At 44.8% G+C, this 19,256-nt stretch overlaps 1 protein-coding gene across 3 annotated transcripts; it reads left to right on the top strand.

Annotated features, from left to right (window-relative positions):
• Positions 1-299: 299 nt before the first annotated feature.
• On the top strand, positions 300-16,619 carry Slamf7 (SLAM family member 7). 3 transcript variants are annotated; one of them, XM_021198667.2, is made up of 7 exons: positions 300-434; positions 9,439-9,750; positions 11,443-11,715; positions 11,923-12,042; positions 13,255-13,358; positions 14,434-14,496; positions 15,682-16,619. In XM_021198667.2, the coding sequence occupies exons 1-7, from the start codon at positions 380-382 to the stop codon at positions 15,751-15,753; spliced, it is 999 nt and encodes a 332-aa protein (XP_021054326.1). In that variant the 5' UTR covers positions 300-379; the 3' UTR covers positions 15,754-16,619. The 3 variants fall into 3 exon arrangements, with proteins under 3 accessions (XP_021054326.1, XP_021054327.1, XP_021054325.1); XM_021198668.2 differs by lacking the exon at positions 13,255-13,358 and having other exon boundaries at positions 363-434; positions 15,682-16,161; XM_021198666.2 differs by lacking the exon at positions 15,682-16,619 and having other exon boundaries at positions 363-434; positions 14,434-14,574.
• Positions 16,620-19,256: the final 2,637 nt, after the last annotated feature.

Below are 19,256 nucleotides of genomic sequence, written 5' to 3'. Positions count from 1 at the left end.
AATATATACACTCTTAGCACAACACCTGGCATTTAGAAAAGCATATTCAATATTATTTTCTCCCTTCTGCCCTCCCTGCCCCCATCTAACCTATTTCCTGTTTCTGAGTCTAGAAGAAGGCAAACCACTTCTATTAAAAAAAAAAAAAAAAAAATCCTACAACGTGTATGATTCTTCACCTGGCATAGAAAGTAAAAGTCTCATCAATCATTCTTTCCTTCCTTTTGAAAATCTTATTTATTACTGTGACATAAAACGTGAGATGACTCATTGTAACGTGACTCCTCCTACTTAATTTAAATCCCAGCTGAGGACCAGAGAACTAAGATTATCAGGGTGAGTTCTGCTCAGTTTTAGTGACCGACGACCTGCAAACGCTATGGCTCATTTCTCAACGTACATCATCTTTACCTCTGTCCTCTGGCAGCTAAGAGGTGAGTCTAACCATACCTTACCCCATTCTCCTGACTTCCTCGTCCTTTTAACTAATCACTGATACCTGGTCAGAGAAGATAAGAAACAGCTCTTGGGACTAAGTCTCTTCTGACCACTCAGGGAAAGGGAGACTGAGAGGTTGTGGGCTGGGTTTCAGGGGACCTGTGTTCTGAGCCTGATCTGTTATGAGTTCATTGGAGAATGTGAATGCTTCCCTGGACTTCAGAGTCTCTCTGTCTTTTAGCTTCCCTTCCTTTTGAAGACAAATTTAGAAGTAAAGTTATATACCTGTGTGTTGTTCATAGATGTACTTTAATTAAATGTCTCAAAATAGATTTAATGATTATGTATAGGAATAAGGTCGATGAAAGGAACTATTTGAATTTATTCTCTTAACCCAAGCATCTTAATCTGCCTCTATTTAGAAAACTAATTTATTATAGGTACTCTATGTTTACTCCTATGAAAGACTGAAGGACATTATGACCCTATTATAGGCATGAGAGTCATGAAAGACTTAGTGTTCTCTCACACAAGGAATAATGGCTATGAAGGTGTGCTGTTTCTCTGTCTCTCTATGTCTCCCTGTCTGTCTCTGTGTCTCTCTGTCTCTCTCGGCTTCTCTCTGTCTCTCTCTCTTTCTCTGTCTCTCTCTGTGTCTCTCTATGTGTCTCTGTCTCTGGGTCTCTCTCTGTCTCTCTGTGTCTTTCTTTGTCTCTCTCACTTCTCTCTGTTTGTTTCTCTCTTTCTGTCTCTCTGTTTCTGTCTTTCTCTCCCCACACAGGACCTGTCATATCTGTATACTCTAAGCCTACCTGAAATAACTTGCTCCCAAAACCACATAGCATTTTCAATCCATTGGTCACCATAGCAGACCATTCTGATTCAAATCTACAGACTGTCGCCCCTCCTTGAATTCATGAAAGCTTGCTTTGTTAGGAAGCACCTGGCCTATGTAGCGTGTCCAAAAAACAGTCTTGTTTCTAAAATTTCTCCCTGAACGGAAATGATGATCAGAATTAGAACTTACGGGGGAGGTAGGGGAGGGCATGCCAGGGCTTTGCAAAGCCCAGGTGCTCACCTGAAATATATGTAGCGCAATGGTCTATAACCCGAGTCCCCTGCTACCCTGCTCTGGTAAACTGTGGGCAAGTCTGGTGTTATGCCTGCCATGGCTGAAAAGAGTCAGAGGTTGTCCTAGAACCTCCAATGGGCAGAGCAGTGGAAGCAGTCCAGACCATGGATGAGAGTTTCTTAGTTTAACTTCATACCAAATTGCTCTGATCAAGCAGTTTTGAACTTTGCTTTCCTGTGCATATCCGATAATTAAAGCTAACTTGCAGAATTACTTGGTGTTTTAAAGTAATATATCAAAGGCAAATTAATTCAATAATAACAACTACCTCTTAAGCCCCTAATACCCCAAGGTGCTTTTTATACCATCTCCTTACAAATCTATAGACATGGCTTTAAAGATAAGGAAATTTAGGCCGAGAGAGCTCACCCTTCATAGACAAGAGTACATAGTGACTACAAGGTAAAGGAGAAACTGAGTTCCCAAACTTGGAGCTGCTTCCAGGCCACCAAATGTTTACACCACTATGACACCTGACATTGGAAAGGTGTTCAGTTAAAGTACATTTGAACTGGGTCTTTCACAGCAAGAACCAGAGGAGATTTCTTCCTTCTCCAGGTACATGAGCCCAAGGTAGGGAGTGGAAACCCCCTCAGCAAACAGGAAGCACTATTTTGAGGAAAATGCTGCATCAATGGGATGCCACTCTGGACCATTTGACAGGAGCCACAAGGCGGGTAGCTCTTGCAGCCTTGATGTTCTCGTCAGGAAAAGGTCCAGCAGTCTGTTCCTCTGAGTGTTTTATAATGACTGACAAATGCAATGGTTTCAAGGAAAACAAGGATGAGTTGTGGGGGATGCGGAGGACCACTGCAAAGAGCCAGAAGCAGTGAAGAGAATGGAGTGGAGGACCAACAAGAGGCACAGTGACTCAGCCAGAATGAGGCAGGTTGGCCTTGTTGGGCAAGGGGTGTGATGAATTGGGAACTATGTGAGTTCTGTTTTATGTACCCCATTACAATGCAATTTTCAGGGGGTGTTAGAAAAGGAAAGGTTAGCTAAAGGACAATATATTCCAAACCACTCTTTTTCCTATGTGGGCAATACTTCTCACTTACAAACAAAAACAAATGCATAAGTGATTCTACGTGTGGTTGAACCCCCTCTGTAAGTGAGAAAGTCCCAAAGCCAGATTTAAACCTCTCCCTGAGCTCACCAGAAAGACTGAGATCTTGAAACTCCAACTGTAGCAAGAGGCATAGGGAAAATCTCACCTTTAGAGTCTTGGTTTCTGGCCTCCCATGTCACCCTAAGTCTCTAGATGCCAGTCTCCCTGTCAGAGCAGTAGAATGGAACTGGACTGTTACCACCTGAAGATTCCTCCCCATTCTGAGACCTTCTGGTCTTGATTTCCTTGAGGAGGTAAGCTTTCATGTGGTGGTGCACTTGTAGAATTCTCGAGGACTGAGCTGGCAAGCAGTTGAGCTCTGGACCCCAGTCCCCTCCCCTGTGTCTTCCTCCTGGGGTTCCATTCTGAGTTTGTAGTGACTGCTACCTTTGATCTTTCTGGGAGAATATAACAAGAGGGAGGAGTGACAAGATGAAAGGGAGCTGATGAGAGAGGAGATGCAGTCTCATTCCACTCTGCAGTATTTCTTAGAGGTGATGATGTTCACACGAGAGACAAAGGCAGAGGCAGACAGATGGTCTGTTCCAGCACCATCCGCCTCTACACGTGGACTGCTGTGGTGCCTGAGGCTCTGGCTCACTAAGAAGTGTCCATTCCTGTTTGGGGGACTACTTCTCTCACACGTTGCAGATGTGAAAGTGGAAAGACTGGGAAGCCTTCTCAAAGCACCCTCTGCCCTTGGCTCCTGCCTCCCCCCTTGCTGTCAGGCTGCTCTGTTTTTGTCAACACATTTTCAGATCCACATTCGCTCTCCAACTTCCCCAAATTCCTAGGACATGAAGGTGGTTTTCTTCCTATAAGGTTTTAGAGAACTAAAACTCAAAATGGTAAGTGAAAAATTTAAAAAAAAAAAAATCAAAACATAGGCCTCTGAGATGGAGGATCTCTGCCCCTCCCCCATCTCTCAAACTGAGAGTCAAACCCAGAGCCTCATGGGCATCCACCAGGAATTCTACCACTGAGCTACACCTCTGCCATTTTGGTGGCCTTGGAAAAGTCACTCAGCCCTAGTATCCTCGTTTATAAAATGGATTGTGCTAACTCTTATCTCCTGAGCTTGTTCTGAAGATCAACAAAGATAAGCCCAGCAGACTTATTTACAGACATCTGGAATTTTGACTGTAGAGGAACCAGGGTGGATCCTGGGTCCCTTGATTCCCACTGAAGACAGAGAGCTCTTTTTCATACTGTAGCATTCTAGGAGGAAGAGAGCCCATCATATCTTTCTGTGGGTAGAGCCATGCCATCACAGGGCAATCTGAGACCTAATACTTATAGACTGGTCATTGGCTAATACACACACACACACACACACACACACACACACACACACACACACACAGTTACCACAGAGCAGGGATATTTCTTGAAAAGTTAAGATGAAAATGAAGACTTATATCAAGGTATTCCCAAGGTATGGCTTTAAACAAGGTTTTCAGTGAGATTTATTTCAGATAGACAGAGAAGCTGAAGCACAAAAATAGCATGAAATTAAAAGAAAGTAAACCAAGGGCTGGAGAGATGGCTCAGGGGTTAAGAGCGCTGGCTGCTCTTCCAGAGGACCCAGGTTCAATTACTAGCGACCACATGCCAGCTCACATCTGTGTATAACTCCAGTTCCAGAGGCTTTGATGCCTTCACACAGATATAATGCAGGCAAAACACCAGTGAACATAAAATAAAAATAAAATAAGAAAAAAAATTGAACCCAGGGGCTTGGCAGGTAAAGGCACTTACCACCCAAGTCTGGCAACCTGAACTCAAGTCCCACAGCCCACATAAATGTGAAAGGAGACGTCTGACTCCAGAGTTGTTTTCTGGCTTCCACAACACACATATCATGCATCTGTGTCCACACACACACACACACACACACACACACACACACACACACATGGATCAGGAAAGGGAAGAAGCCTGGTTACTTGTCCCATGGGTTTTGTATTTTTTCCTACAGCCTTATACCTTTATCTTGGCCTTAGAGCTGAAGCCCCAGGCTTCTCTCGGATACGACCATTCTAGGTCACGTGACAACTCTAAGGCAGTCCCTTAAGCTGAGCGCTGTCAGACTTAAACCACTTGGCTACTGGGTAACAAGAGAGAGATGAAGTGGACACAGAGAAGTCAAGCTGCACCCTTTCCTGTTGGCATGTGGAAATGTAACATCTGAGGGAGGTTGGTGAGTCTCTGGGACCCAGATCTTCAGGAAGGTACTGGTGGCTAGACTCTACTTGTCTAACAAACGTGCTCAGCCAAGAAAACATGTGGCCCGGCACAAAAACGATCTGAAACGTACTTATAGCATTATGTGATCTGATTTGTAGCCTCACTTTGCAGTTCTCAAGGGCCAAGTTTTCAGATGAGAGTCACGGTCTGTGTCCAAAGGTTGGGAGTGATCGTGAGTCTACTCTCTAGAGCCTTGTGATTGCACAGGTCAGGTTTAGCCCTCCCATTCGACCCTCCTCACAGTGCTCATTGCTTCCCTTCTCATAGCACATGTAGTTGCTCAATTGTCTGTTTCTCACAACTTTGTGAATGCAAGAATCACAACCATCTTGCCCAAACCCTTTGGTTCTGATTTTTAGCTCAAAAAAAAAAAAAAAAAAGGCCTGGCATATGGCATCTGACAGATGGAGACAGTCACAGCCAACCATTAGACTGAGCCCAGGGACCCCAATGGAAGAGTTAGGGAAGGACTGAAGGAGCTGAAGGGGATCGCAACCCCATAGGAAGAACAATGAGATCAACTAACTGGACCCCTCAGAGCTCCCAGGGACTAAACAAGCAACCAAAGAGTATACATGGGTGGATCCATGGCATCAATGGGAGGGGAGGCTTAATGCCCCATCAAAGGGGAATGCTAAAGGAAAGAGGCAGGAGTGGGTTTGTGTGGGGGGGAGTACCCTCTTAGAGGCAAAGGGGGTGGGGGATGGGATGGGGTTTGCAGAGGGGGCACTGGGAAGGGGGGCAACATTTGACATGTAAATAAATAAAATAATCAAAAAGAATCAAACATGATCTACTTAGATACGGGCAAACTGTAGTCATACCTAGATGTGGTAAAGATAACACAAAAACCCAGTTTCAGTTCATTTTAGATCATTATTTTTAAATGTCTGTGGTCCCTAGATCCCTTTTCCCAGTCGTCAAGGATAATAAAACCAAACTGGTTGGAATTTACCAGCCCTGCCCTTTGTTCATTGCTTGGGAAATGGCAGGGAGAGATTTTTTCAGTTAACTTCTTTGTCCATCCTGAAGATACACGTAAGATAGAAGAAAGATCTTGGGAGATGGGGGCAGGAAGATCAAGAGTTTAAGGCCACAGAACTGGAGAGATGGCTCAGAAGTTGAGAGTACTCACTGCTCTTGCAGAGGACTTGGGCTTCATTCTCAGGACCTCCATGGTGGCTCACAAACAGTCCCAGGGGATCAAATGCCCCCTTCTGACTTTGGCAGGCACCAGGCACACACATGATATACATACATAAACATACATTCAGGCAAAACACTCATACACATAAAATCAAAATTTTAAAAACCTAAAAAAAATCTTTTAGTTAAAAAAAAAAAAAAAAGAAGGAGTTCAAGGCCATCATTGGTCGCTTAACTGTATAGCAAGTTGGAAGCCTGTTTGTACCACATAAGACCTTGCTTTTAAAAAAGGAAAGAAAAAAGAAAAGGAGGAGAAAGAAGAGAGAAGTATGGCAGCTGTGTCATGGAGAACTCTGCCCCGTGTTGTTCTCCACTTCCATTCTAACAAGGCTCAGTGAATCTCAGCCATTTCTTCACACCTACTCCACACTACTCACATCTGGTGACATTTACCCTGAGAAAATAGAGACCCACAGTGAGAGAGTGAACCTTCCCCTACGCTTGCATGCATGCACACATGCTAACTAACACACTGAAGCCACCTTGTCACAGCTCTGTCACTTAACCACATTGCTCTGCCTTGAATGTGGTTTGCTCTGCCCATGAGTTTGATACCAGCATCTAGTTCCCTACTGTGGAGAAGTAGAGGTGTTAAAACCTTCAACAGACGAGGCCTCCCAGAAGGTGACAAGGACACTGTGCTGAGAGAGAATCACCGCTGCCTCCTGGCAGTAAGTGTCCTGAGAGTAGATTTGTTATAATGAAACCATTCTGTACTTGGCCTCTTCAGCACTGCTTCTCTTTCTGTTTCTCTACCAATTTGTGACCCAACCAAGAGAGTCTTCACCAAAGGCCTCACGTGTGGTGTTGTATACTCAGAGTTTCAACCTCCCAAACTGTAAATTAAGTAAACCTCTTTCTATTATAAACTATTCAGCCTCACATATTTTGTTATTACTTCAGAAAAGGATTAATATATACCACAAATATATTCCCTCAATACTAGTGTGAAAATTAGATTACTTGAAGGTCCAGGAATTGGACCCACATGGGGCACAAGTGATACCCAATCATTACCTGACTTCAAAATATTTACCCTTTCTGTCTCTGTTGTTGAAATGAAAAAATGAGATCATCAAATTGGTTTTTAAAAAAAGAAAATAAGTTAGATTTTTATCTCTAACTTTTCCTCATACTATTTTTACATATTTTGGTTAACTAAAGTAAATGCGGCTTAAAACCTCCTGGCCTTCCTATTATGGAAGTAGGGAGTCCCTTGAAAACTCATATTATTTAACTAGATCATTTGAAAATATTGGAGGAATCCAGAGTATATATGTGTGCTGGTTGATAAACTATAAGGGAACGTGTTTGAAAATAGAAATTTGTTCCAGGAAAAGAAGCAAGTACTTTTGAATATTATCTTAGCAAAAAGTTTGTAGATCTCCCCCACCCTGCCCAGACCTGTAATTAAGAGAGTAAGTAGGTCTTGATCTATAAGATACAGGTATAAAAATTCTTCTTCTAAAAACTTTAACAGGTAAAGAAGGTCATAGGACATGCTTTAAATTGTTGGCCTATATAAGATACAGGTATAAAAATTCTTCTTCTAACAACTTTAACAGGTAAAGAAGGTCATAGGACATGCTTTAAATTGTTGGCCCCAATTGAAGGGACTTTTGTGAGCCCCCAGTTTTGTTCATTAAACTTTTACAGACAACTACCCAGTCACCATCACTGGAAAGACTTAGTTTCTTCTGGAAGTTCCACCAAGAGTTCATTCTCTCATGATGGAGTCATATAACCAGTGAAAAGTGCTTCAGACTCATGCTCTATGTGGCAAGCTAACTGTGGTGAAACAAAAACAAGACTTTCTTGTGAAATGAAAGCCATATTGCAATCTCTAACATGCGGAGTGAGCATCACAAGTGGTGCTCCCCCAAGGGGCAGCGGTGGTGCTCCCCCGTAAGGCAGTGGACTGAGTCAGGAAACTTGGTAAGGTTGAGTAAGTTCAGAGACCCCAGCACCCATCTGAGGACAAGGTGTCTCCTTGCTCCCTACCAAGATTCCTGACCCTGGAACACATGGCCACACTCCCTACATAGGATTGTGACCAACGGTCATGTAGATCAGAATAGAGTTCTCCCTGCTAATGAGGTATCTGAATGGGTCCTGAGGGCTTAGCCAATCAACTTCCCTTCTGGGACACTCCTTCCTGCAAAAGGTATTTAATCTCTGGTCCACCCTGAGGAAGTGTATATACCCATTTTCCATGATGAACAGTCAATAAACAGTACAGATAAGCATAAATCCTCTCTCTCATCAAGAACCACTATAGAGAGCATGGGGGAGGCCTTCTTCTACAAAGCCCCACTGTCTAAGTCTCCCACAGAAGGCCCCTCCATACTCACAGACAATCACTGCTAAGCTAAGGACAATTGCTAATGAGGTAACCTGAAACCCCTCCCCACACTACCCCTCCTCCCACCCTGGGCTTGTCCTTGGCCTGCAGGCCCCCTTCTTTCCTGACTACACGGAGACTGGTCAGCCTGAGCCTGCCTTGTTTCTCATCCGTGCTGAGGTCCACATCCTAAGCTATATTCTCTCACCCCCTGAGTGGTGCCTCAGTGTTTCCTGCAAGCCCAGCACCCAATGGTGGCACAGGGTAAATGCAGTCTAGCTTTCTGTGTTTCGTCTGACCAATGGAATTCTCACAACCCACTGGAGAGGGGGAACATAGAACCACATTCCCCTCGCATGCAGGGTGAGCACCACAGAAGTGCTCCCCTTACATGCAGAGTGAGCACCACAGAGTGCTCCCCAATAGTCACACTCACCGTTTTCCTTCTTCCTACACGAACATGTTAGAATGCAGGTAGATGAAAGTTTCTTACAGGGATGACCCTGAATCCACTAATACATCATAAACTAGGAAGAAAACTAGCCCCAAAACATGTCAGCTATTGCTGTTACTACAAACATTCTGTTTTCCTCCCATTGCCCTGATTCATGCTTGTGAACCCCTGGCCCCAGGCTGGGCAGCCTAGCTCATCATCTTCAGGCAGAGCTGTCTCTGGAGCAATTTTGCAGTCCTAAGAGACCCAGATAGAAACTTCCTTAGTTGTCCCCACACAGGAACCTGTCAAGGATGGATGGAGCTGGGCTTTCAAAATTACCAAAGAGCTTGGGGGATGGGGGTGTCTGAGAATGTGATGTAGCAGCAGCCTTGCAGGTTCTGATCTCAATGCTTTTGTGTGGATGGGGTTCTGCTTCTATTGAGCTTAGATATTTCTCAGTATTCTCCAAGGTCCCAAAGGACATTTGTAATTTGTGGCAAGAACTGACATTATGGTTTTTGTGTCTGCAGTCACGGCAGCTTCTGGAACTCTGAAGGAGGTGGCCGGTGCCCTTGATGGATCTGTGACATTCACTCTGAATATCACTGAAATAAAGGCTGACTATGTTGTATGGACCTTCAAGACATTCTTTCTTGCCATAGTAAAAAGAGACAGTGTTACATCACAAAGTAGTAACAGAGAAAGGATAGTCTTTCCAGACGGACTCTACTCCATGAAACTCAACCAGTTGAAGAAGAATGACTCTGGAGCCTACCGTGCAGAGATTCACAGTGCATCGCACCAGTCTTCCTTCATCCAGGAATACATGCTGCATGTCTATGGTAAGCAGGCTCAGCTCTTTTGGTAGATGGCTGGCATACGGATGTAATGAGCATCTGGAAACTGGGGAGAATCAAGTCAAGATTGGGTGATCACCCAGCAAGGATCACGGGGCAGAGGACTCCCAAATGGATGACAGAACTGGCCCATAGGGTCTCTGCATACTTTGAGATTCCATAAGAGGTTGTGCAGTGTAGACAATGGGCAACCTAAGAAGTGACTGTCAGCCAGGCGGTGGTGGCATGCCCCTTTAATCCCAGCACTCAGGAGGCAGAGGCAGACAGATCTCTAAATCCCGGGACAGTTAGAGCTAGCTGCATTGAGAAATCCTGTCTCAACTACAATAGCAACAGAGTAGCTATCGCAGAGATAGAAGTCAAGGGTTCGCTACTTACTAAGTGCATGGCTTTAGCCAAGTTGCTTTCTTTAAGTCTTAGTCTTAGAAGATAATGATGCCTACCTTAAGAAGATTATTAGATACAAATTTATTGCATGCCTTCCCCTATAGACTCTAAGCAATTGAGAAATAGACACAAAAATCAGGTAAGATCCAGGTACTTCGACTCATGCCTGTAGTTATAGCTACTCTGGAGGTCAGGGCACGAGAACTGCCTGGACTCAGGATTCAGAAGCTAGCCTGGGAAACAGAAAGAGAAAGGTGGAGAGGGAGGGACGGGGGAAGGAAAGACTGCTCAGGGAACTTACACTTACAAAACAATCACTCAGCTATCGATCAGAAGAGTTAGGTGTCTTGTGCACTGACCTACAGTATCAGAGAAACTAGGAGAAGGAACCCAGGATTGGCTTGCTGGAGGTGGGCAGTTCTTATGGCCCATAGAGACACTGGAGGAACAAACAGATATCTGTAGATAATCTGCAGACAGTCTAGCTGGGGGAGGGGAGTGAAGAGGAGAAAGGAATTTGAGCAAAAATATTTAATGGACCAAGCTCTAGGGTAGACAATGAATGCCATTCTCATCTCACCAATAAACTATTTGCTGATCCTCCAAGCATAAAGTGCCGGGAGCGAGATGGTAGGGAAACGTGTTACTCTGGTATTCTCTCCTGGAGAGGAGAAAGGAAAGTGTGTTCAAGAAAATCAGGTGACAGGGACAAGAAGCCTCTGGGTAAAGATGGACAACATCTAAAATGCAAATAAGCACAGTGCTTGCCCTGAAGCTAGGCTTAGTGGAGGTCGGTTCGTGGTTATTTCTGCTGTCATAGCTGGTGTTACTCTTGCTATGTAGATAAGAGCCAGGCAGACTTTCCCACATAATAATAAGACAATAATATTCTGCAAGGGTTGGGGGAGAGCACGCCTTACATCCTAGCACTCTGGGAGGCAGAGGCGGATGGATTTCTGTGAGTTTGAGGTCAGCCTGAGCCTGGTCTAGACAATACACTTCCAGGATAGCCAGGCCTATAGGACTACACACACACACACACACACACACACACACACACACACATACACACACATACACACACATACACACACATGTCATGAAAGCAAACAACTAAAACAAAACAAAAACAAAGAAACAAAAGAATAAGGCATTCTACTCTGATTTGTTGCTTCCCTACCCTTCTTGGACTCCCCAGGGAGACTGAGGTGCTGGATATGGAAGGTTAGCTCAACTCCGAGAACGCAGAGTTTAGTCCTAACTTCCTTTGTTGTTCCTTCTCTTTCACAGAGCATCTGTCAAGGCCCAAGGTCACCATGGATTGGCAAAGCAACAAGAACGGCACGTGCATAATCAATCTGACGTGTTCCACGGATCAGGAGGGGGAGAATGTGACCTACAGCTGGAAAGCTGTGGGGCAGGGGGACAATCAGTTTCATGATGGCGCCACCCTCCCCATCGCCTGGAGATCCGGAGAGAGAGACCAGGCCTTAATCTGCATGGCCAGGAATCCAGTCAGCAACAGTTTCTCAACCCCCGTCTTTGCCCAGAAGCTCTGTGAAGGTGACAGTCTCCTTTTTCCAGGAGCCTCTGGTTGAAGAAATGATAACTTTCTTTAGCTCCCAGTTCCTATGGAAACAGGCTGTGTCAACTAAAGGCCTCTGGGAAACCACCAGGGTGGGAGGAAAGTGAAAGTTAGATCCTCTTCCGTAGTTAACTCCACTGTGCATAGCCACCCTCCTCATGCCTCCACTCATTTTCTCTTTAAAGATGCTGCCACGGACCTAACTTCACCCAGGGGCATCTTATACACCCTGTGCATCTCAGCAGTGATCATCCTATTTGTTGTCCCACTGATTGTTCATATTAAGTGGATAAAGAAGGGACAAGGTAAAAAATGAATTCATTTGTCTTCATATATTTTCTCCCTCTTATCCTTCAAGCAATATATTATATCTGTGTGTAAGATTTAGCGTTAATTTAGTATTAAAGATATAAAGATTAGAGGGAGTGGTCTCTTCTCTGAAGAAGTGCAGACTCAGTGGCTGGAGAGATAGCTCATTCAATAAAGTGTTTGCCATACAAGTGTAAGGACCTGAGTTCAAATCCCAGAACTCACATTAAAAAAAAAAAATCCGATGTGGCAGAATGTACTAATAATCTCAGCACTGGGGAGGTGGACGTAGGTGCATCCCTGGAGCTAACTGGCCAACTGTCCTAGCCTAACTAACTAGTTCAAGCGAGCAAGAGAGCCTGTCTTATAAAACAAGGTGGACCATGCCTGAGGAACAACACCTAAGGTTGACCTCTGGCCTTCCCACAGTGCACATGCACTCATGTGCACACACACACACACACACACACACCTGTACCTAGTCACACATGAATATGAACACACACATACATATACACATACACAACAAGAAGAGCACAGTCAGTTCTATGTCTTATCTCCAAACTAGAGGGGGTACTCCTTGCCTTCTTTCCTGAAGGAGAGAAGGTGCTCACTTCTGTCCTTTTCTCAGAAGGACATAGAGATGTGGCCTTTCTGATGACACAGATCCTACCTCCATGACTGATTCTCATTCTGTTCCTGCCTGGCAGACAATGGTCTGCCAGCCCTTCCTATCCCCATCCCTGTCAGTGCCCCAAGCAGCCTGTCTTCTCTACTCAATCAGCACCAAGACCCCTCTATCTCTTCACCTCAGGCTAGACATATTCCTCTTGGATACACCTTTTTCTGACTCTCTACAGTGTGCCCTACACTGTGTCCCAAAACCCTCATTTGTTTCTTCCCTCCACACTGGTACTCTCCATGGGAGAGTCGAGGGTGGGCTAGAGAGGAAAAGCACAGTAACAGTCAAGTGCGAAGGCGGACTTTGAGATAGATCATCTTTCTCTGTCAGAGTGACATGACACAATGACTAACTCAGCCTGATTTGTCAAGGACTTTCTGCATCTTACCATTGAAATGGCCCTGTTCTTGAAAGCATTGCCATTTCACAATGAGTAGGATGGTTAGGCACACTGAGTAGGATCATCCAGGGCCAGGGGAGATGGTGGTAAGAGAGTCGGCCTTTGATTTTCTCAACCTGGTTTCAGGATGTGAGGAAGACAAGAAGAGAGTGGACAGGCACCAGGAAATGCCCGACGCGTGCCCTCACTTAGAGGAGAACACAGACTATGACACAATCCCTTACACAGAAGTGAGTGCTCCATTTTTTTTCTGTGACCAATTCTCTCTAAGGCTTTCCCCTCTTCCCTTGAGACGTCTCCCTACAAGCTCAGATAGCATGGAGAGAGGAAATGGATTAAGATGTATAGTCCTAGCCAGGCGTGGTGGCGCGCGCCTTTAATCCCAGCACTCGGGAGGCAGANNCAGGCGGATTTCTGAGTTCAAGGCCAGCCTGGTCTACAAAGTGAGTTCCAGGACAGCCAGGGCTAAACAGAGAAACACTGTCTCGAAAAACCAAAAAAAAAAAAAAAAAAAAAATGTATAGTCCTAAACCTTCAGTCAACCTGCCTCCCCCCACACCTTAATTCTTGTCTACACAGAAGTTGTGGCCTTTAGAACACCTGACTCTGACCCAAACCTATAACACTTATGCGAGCTGTTACATGAGTCACCTTTTCCTTGTCACGGTTTATGATGTTGGTCTTTAATTCCTCACAGGAGGTGGGAGGTGGCAGGTGGGCCTGGTGTGTAGCCTAATCAATTTCTAAAGTCACAGCTGTCTCTCTGTCACCCACTCCCTCTTCTCTGGCTCAGGTTACCTCCTAGAGGAACTGCAAGGCTGCTCTGCATGACCAGGAGCAAACTTAAACTAGCTCAGGATGTTTATCTCTGATCACGTTTTTGTCCTCAGTGATGCTCCATTTTCAGTTCTCTGGGCATCCTTCCTCTTTCTCCAGGAGCCCTTCAACTACTGGATAGAGTCCATTTGCAACACCAGCACTACAACCTCACGTCAGCCTTTAGCCGCCCTAGGACACTCGCAGTTCATGAGACTTATCACAACATATTTTGAAATCCATTGAAACATAATACAGAAAATAATGCAGTAGAGCAAACTGGGCAAATATATGAATAAAAAGCAATGGCGCTCTTTAAAAGTGATTACTATACATCACTATAGCAGAGGTGAAACAAGAGAACCTCTACTGCCCACACCTATTCTAGAACCTTCTTTTTCTTCTCCAAACCTTGTCTTTCCTATACTTTGCTTTCTCTGGGTTGTCTCCCTGGTCTTGTCTACATGACTGTTTTGTGTTTGTTAATAGAAAAGGAGACCAGAAGAAGATGTACCAAACACACTGTATTCCACTGTGCAGATCCCCAAAGTGGTAAGAAACTGTCCAGCTGAGCCTCATCTTACTTGCCAACCCCTTTCCCTGGATCATGCTCAGACTCAGATTTCTTAGACTAAGGGATTCTCAGGGGATTAAAACAGACCCCTGCTGGCTCCTCCTGTCTGCCTTCAGCTGGAGTGGTCTTGTTCCCTGTCTGTGATGCCAGACATGTAGAGTCCATTGAGCTTTGAGCGTGACATCAGGATAGTTTTTCATGGCTTTGTTTGAGGCTACCCAAAAAATATAGGCAATAGATAAAAACAGAGTAGGGAAGGGATTCTAGATTGGAATGATAAAATCAGAAGGGTTCTGTCTAACGCTTGTGCCACCATGCCCCAGCTTTGCAGCTTCCCTCTTAAGCTGCAGATGAGGTGAGATGTATGGCTTGTCCCTCCACAGCTTGTGCTCTGCAGGAACAATGCCTTCTTCTCTGTTTTCCTTTCCTCTCCAAAACAATCAAAATGATAATGATGCTGGAGATGATTTCCTTAGTGGCAGACACACTTGTGAATTAACTCCAGGACTGCATGGCTTGGTAAGGATGGAGAAAGAGAAAAAACGTTTCACTTAGAGAATAATCTCTCTAAGCTAAAAGTAAACAGTAGGCCCTTGCATGGAGGAGCTATGGGTTGGGTACCTTAAGAAAGAGGGTCTGGGATGAACGTTTATCACATGTGGCAGGGTGGGCTTTTGGAGTCCCAGTTGGGGTTTAATAATAAACACATCTGTATAGTATAAGGCTGTTAGCCTGTTTGCTGGGGCAGTTCCTCAGCTAGCCCATCAGATCACCCCAACTGCCATGTGACTCTCTCTTTCTCACTTTGCTCCACTTCCCTGACCTGTTCCTGATCTGCTTCCATCCCTCAGCTCCAGCTCCAGCCTCCAGCTCTTTATTCCTCTGCTTATATCTGGAGCAAAAATGCTATTAGCATAGTGGGAGAGATTCCTCCCCGACAGCAGTTTGCCTTTCTTTGGGGGCAGGTGAGGAAGCTGCAAACATTTACATATCCTGCCAGCCGGGCACCACTCTGCAGAGCAATTAACAGTTGAGGATACAGGGACACACCGTCATAGCTAGCTGATGTCATGCGTGTGGGGGTGGGTTATCCCCAAACGGTCTTCTGTGAGAGATCCAGAACTCTGCCCATGTTCAGTGTTCTTCTTCATGTCTGCCTGCAGGTGAAGAGTCCCAGCTCCCTGCCTGCAATGCCACACGTGCCAAGGCCATTAAGCTTTGAAAATGTTATCTAGACGGCAGCGCTCCGTCCTCTCCAGAAAAAAACTGCAAACAAAACAAAACAAAAACCTCACCATTCTGAGCAGAAATGAGAACTTCTGTCAAAGACTGAATGTAAATGTCTCCCCGCCAGTAAAGGTCAGGCTCAAGGGCTTTCAGGGTACAATGACTCTTGGGGACTGGGATACAGCCCATTCAGACATTCTGACAAAGAATCTGGCTATGCCCATCCTTTCTCCGGTAATTATGAATGAGGCTGTGTTCATAGGCAGTGGACTAATTTGTCTGATGAAGAAATTTTCGAGACAACACAGCATCTAGGCTGTGGCACAGTCACATTCCCCATTTTTATTCACAGTTATAGTAACTATTGTATGTAAATATTTAATCTCAATCATTCAGTTCCCAGATAAAAGACGCATCACCTTTTGTATTTATAATAAGCCTTTATAGCACTAGAGCTGGACAGATATCTACCCGCTAAGCTATTTTGCGTACTTCCCTATCCCAGATATACAATTTGCCACATTCCATCTAGGCTGCTCTTACTCCAATTGACCCAGCCCTGGTGGCCATATTTTCATGATTCCCCAACACAATGGTATCTTCTCCTCTCTCCACCTTATCTCTCTTCCCTCCTCACGATCCTCCTGCCTCAGATCCCAAGCCTGGGAACCAAAACCTCACCTACTTCTCTTCTGCCCAGCTATAGGCTGCCGACATCTTTATTCGCCCAACAGCTTTAAATTAAGGAGCAGGGAAACATGTCATCACTTTGTGTAGGTGGGGATTCTCTAGTCCCAGAGGGCAGCCGGACCTTGAGGACCAGTGATGAGTATTACAACACATAGCAACCGGCCAAACCTCAGCAGAACTCAAAACAAGGAAAAGGAAGAGGAAGATGGGGAAAGCACGTAGGTTGATAGGTAGCATGAAGGGTTTTCAAATGAGTTTTTCAGCTTCGACTGTGATGGTTAAAGAGATGAGCCCAGACTGTGCCCTAGGACAACAAAAAAGGGGCACTGAGAGCTACACCCTGTCTATCAAAGAACTTCAAGGTATAAACTAAAAACCCTATTCAAAAAAGCTTTCATTTAAAAGGAAGAATGTCTGAACACAGAGTGTCCCACATCGTCACATCAGACTGGGGAAGTGTTTCCCTGGATTCTCACAGTTCTCAGAGGCTGCTGGAGCCCTGACCCAAGCAGCTGTGGCACCATCCTGGAGTGGCAGCAGAACTCAGCAACGTCCACACATGCAGAATGTAAAATCCAGGGAGCCACTGAAGCTTTCCCTAAGGTTCCAGGAGAGGAAAATCAGTCAATGTGTATCGAGGTTGGGTTTTCTGAATGGACCTGCCCTGTAAGCCTGCATAAAGCTATGAAGGCAAAGCCTAACTTGCAGTTTAGACTCCAGGATGCTGGAGCTGCCTGAAACATAAAGGATGCTGGAGTTGCCCAGGACATAAAGGATGCTGGAATTGCCCAGGACATAAAGGGTGCTGGAGTTGCCCAGGACATAAAGGATGCTGGAGCTGCCCAGGACATAAAGCATCTACTAAAAAAAACTTCAGATACTGAAAACAACCGAGAAAGAGGCCATGTATGGTTTAGGTTGGAAGGTCATGGAAATAGGCTTCCTCAAATCCATTGGAGCATACATGATGATACTGTATACCCAAGATGCCAGATACGGAGCTTCAAGATTTATATCTCTCTGCTGAGTTTTGACCTATCTTTGGCTCTTTCTTTGCCATGCCCCATCCCTCCCTTTTGGAATGTGAATGTTTCCTCTGCCATTGTGCATTGAAAGTATGTGACTTTTCTATTTTATAAGAGCTTACAGCTAGGACTCTGCTTTACATCTCACAAAAGACATTTGACATTGAACTGTTATGGCTAGGGACTCTTCAAGTTACATGGAATGCATTTTGCATTGTGTGATGACCGTGACCATATTGAGCCAAGACCTGTAAGCCAAGACGGGAGTGTTAACGGATTGAGTTGAAAAGATTCAATGATACAGGCTTGTGTGTTTCAACACTTGGTGTCCAGTTTGAATAGTTGGTGTTATTTAAGGGTGCTGTAGACCGTATAGAAGATAGAGCCTGTCTGCAGACAGTGCGTCTCCAGGAGGCAGGCCTAAAAGGTGACAGTCACTTCTGGCTCTGGGTAAGCCTTCTGCTTCACCTCATGCTGTGTCCTGTCCACCATGTTATGAAGAAGCAGACATTGCAAACTCCCTCCAGTACAGGCCATGCCCCTAAAGCCACCATGCCTCTGATGATAATGGATTATAACCTCTAGAACTCAAAATAGAAAGCAGGCCCTTCCCCTGTAAGTTGCTTCTGCCAGGATTTTGGCACCATGGTAGCTGATACCACTTCCTTCCAGAATAAGCTACTCTCAGCATCTTTGGACTCTGAGGTTCATCGTCTAATTTCTGAGAACTCTCCTCAAACCCAGAATCTGTATTCCTTTCTGCCAGTGTGACTGAATCTGTCAGATAGTCCAGAGAAAATGACCGGGAGATGCCTTTATACATAAGTACACATTAATTAAGACCTCGGTGTAGGGTCTTAAGTCGTATCCTATTCCAGAACTTGAGAGCAGGACTACCAGAAGACTGCTTGCCAGGGCAGACAGATGTCTGTTGTGTGTGTCCTGCACAAGCAGGTTTAATTTCCCCAAATAAATGTATTAATTTATTAATGGAACCAGCAGCTAAGAGCCAGGTGCTGTGTTACGCTTGCATGAATTGTTGCAATACACTCACTCTTGCTTGATATCTCATGAACCACTTTATAGGGTGCCATAGAAATACTAACTCCAGAGTACCAGAAGGGTATGTAGGTACCAATGGCCAAAATGCACAAGGACAGAAAATCCACCTATGTTTGTCTGATACCATTTGAGGTCCTTAAAAGCAGATGATGGGGGACAAGGATCCCTCATCTGGACTTCAACTATACCTACATGCTCCAAGGGAAATGTGTGAGCCCTGAGCCTATAGAGGAGTCTATCTTTATCAATAGAGAAAGAGCCTGCATACAAATTTTGGATTTAGTCTAAGATCTAGCATCAGAGATAGAGTCTGGGGTTTGATGGCTTGAAAACCTTTACAGTTATTTTTGTTTGCTTGCTTGCTTGCTTGTTTGTTTCCAACGAGTCTTTATTGAGAACTTCTGCTAGGTTAGTTTTCTAAGTAAAACATAAACCCTCCCCCCAAAATCTTATTTTCTTTTTCTAGTGTCATGGAAGAGACATGGGAACAGGTAAAGGGTGTGTGTGTGTGCATTTGATGTGCTCCCAGAACAAGAACTACATGTCTTCAAGAGAACGCTGAAAGGGAACTAGGGTTCCAGGGTTGAGGGATATGAAATCAAGGAGACAAACCCATGTTTAAAAGAGAAGAAGCCAAGAAGATGTCTTGAGCTGACGGGAGTGGAAGCGAAAGCTAAAAATAGGATGCATCCCCCAAACATGTGGCAACTCTGTCACAACCACAAAGGGCTGAG

Source organism: Mus pahari, chromosome 5, assembly GCF_900095145.1.
Source record: "Mus pahari chromosome 5, PAHARI_EIJ_v1.1, whole genome shotgun sequence".
Taxonomy (NCBI): Eukaryota; Metazoa; Chordata; class Mammalia; order Rodentia; family Muridae; genus Mus; species Mus pahari.
Note: the sequence above shows the minus strand (reverse complement) of the source record. Positions and strands in the feature narration are given on the sequence as shown.

Coding starts and splice junctions, on each gene's coding strand:
- Slamf7 (XM_021198666.2), top strand. CDS start 380: ATGGCTCATTTCTCAACGTACATCATCTTTACCTCTGTCCTCTGGCAG. Junction 9,751..11,442: donor ATACATGCTGCATGTCTATG/GTAAGCAGGCTC, acceptor TCTCTTTCACAG/AGCATCTGTCAAGGCCCAAG. Junction 13,359..14,433: donor ACACAATCCCTTACACAGAA/GTGAGTGCTCCA, acceptor GTTTGTTAATAG/AAAAGGAGACCAGAAGAAGA.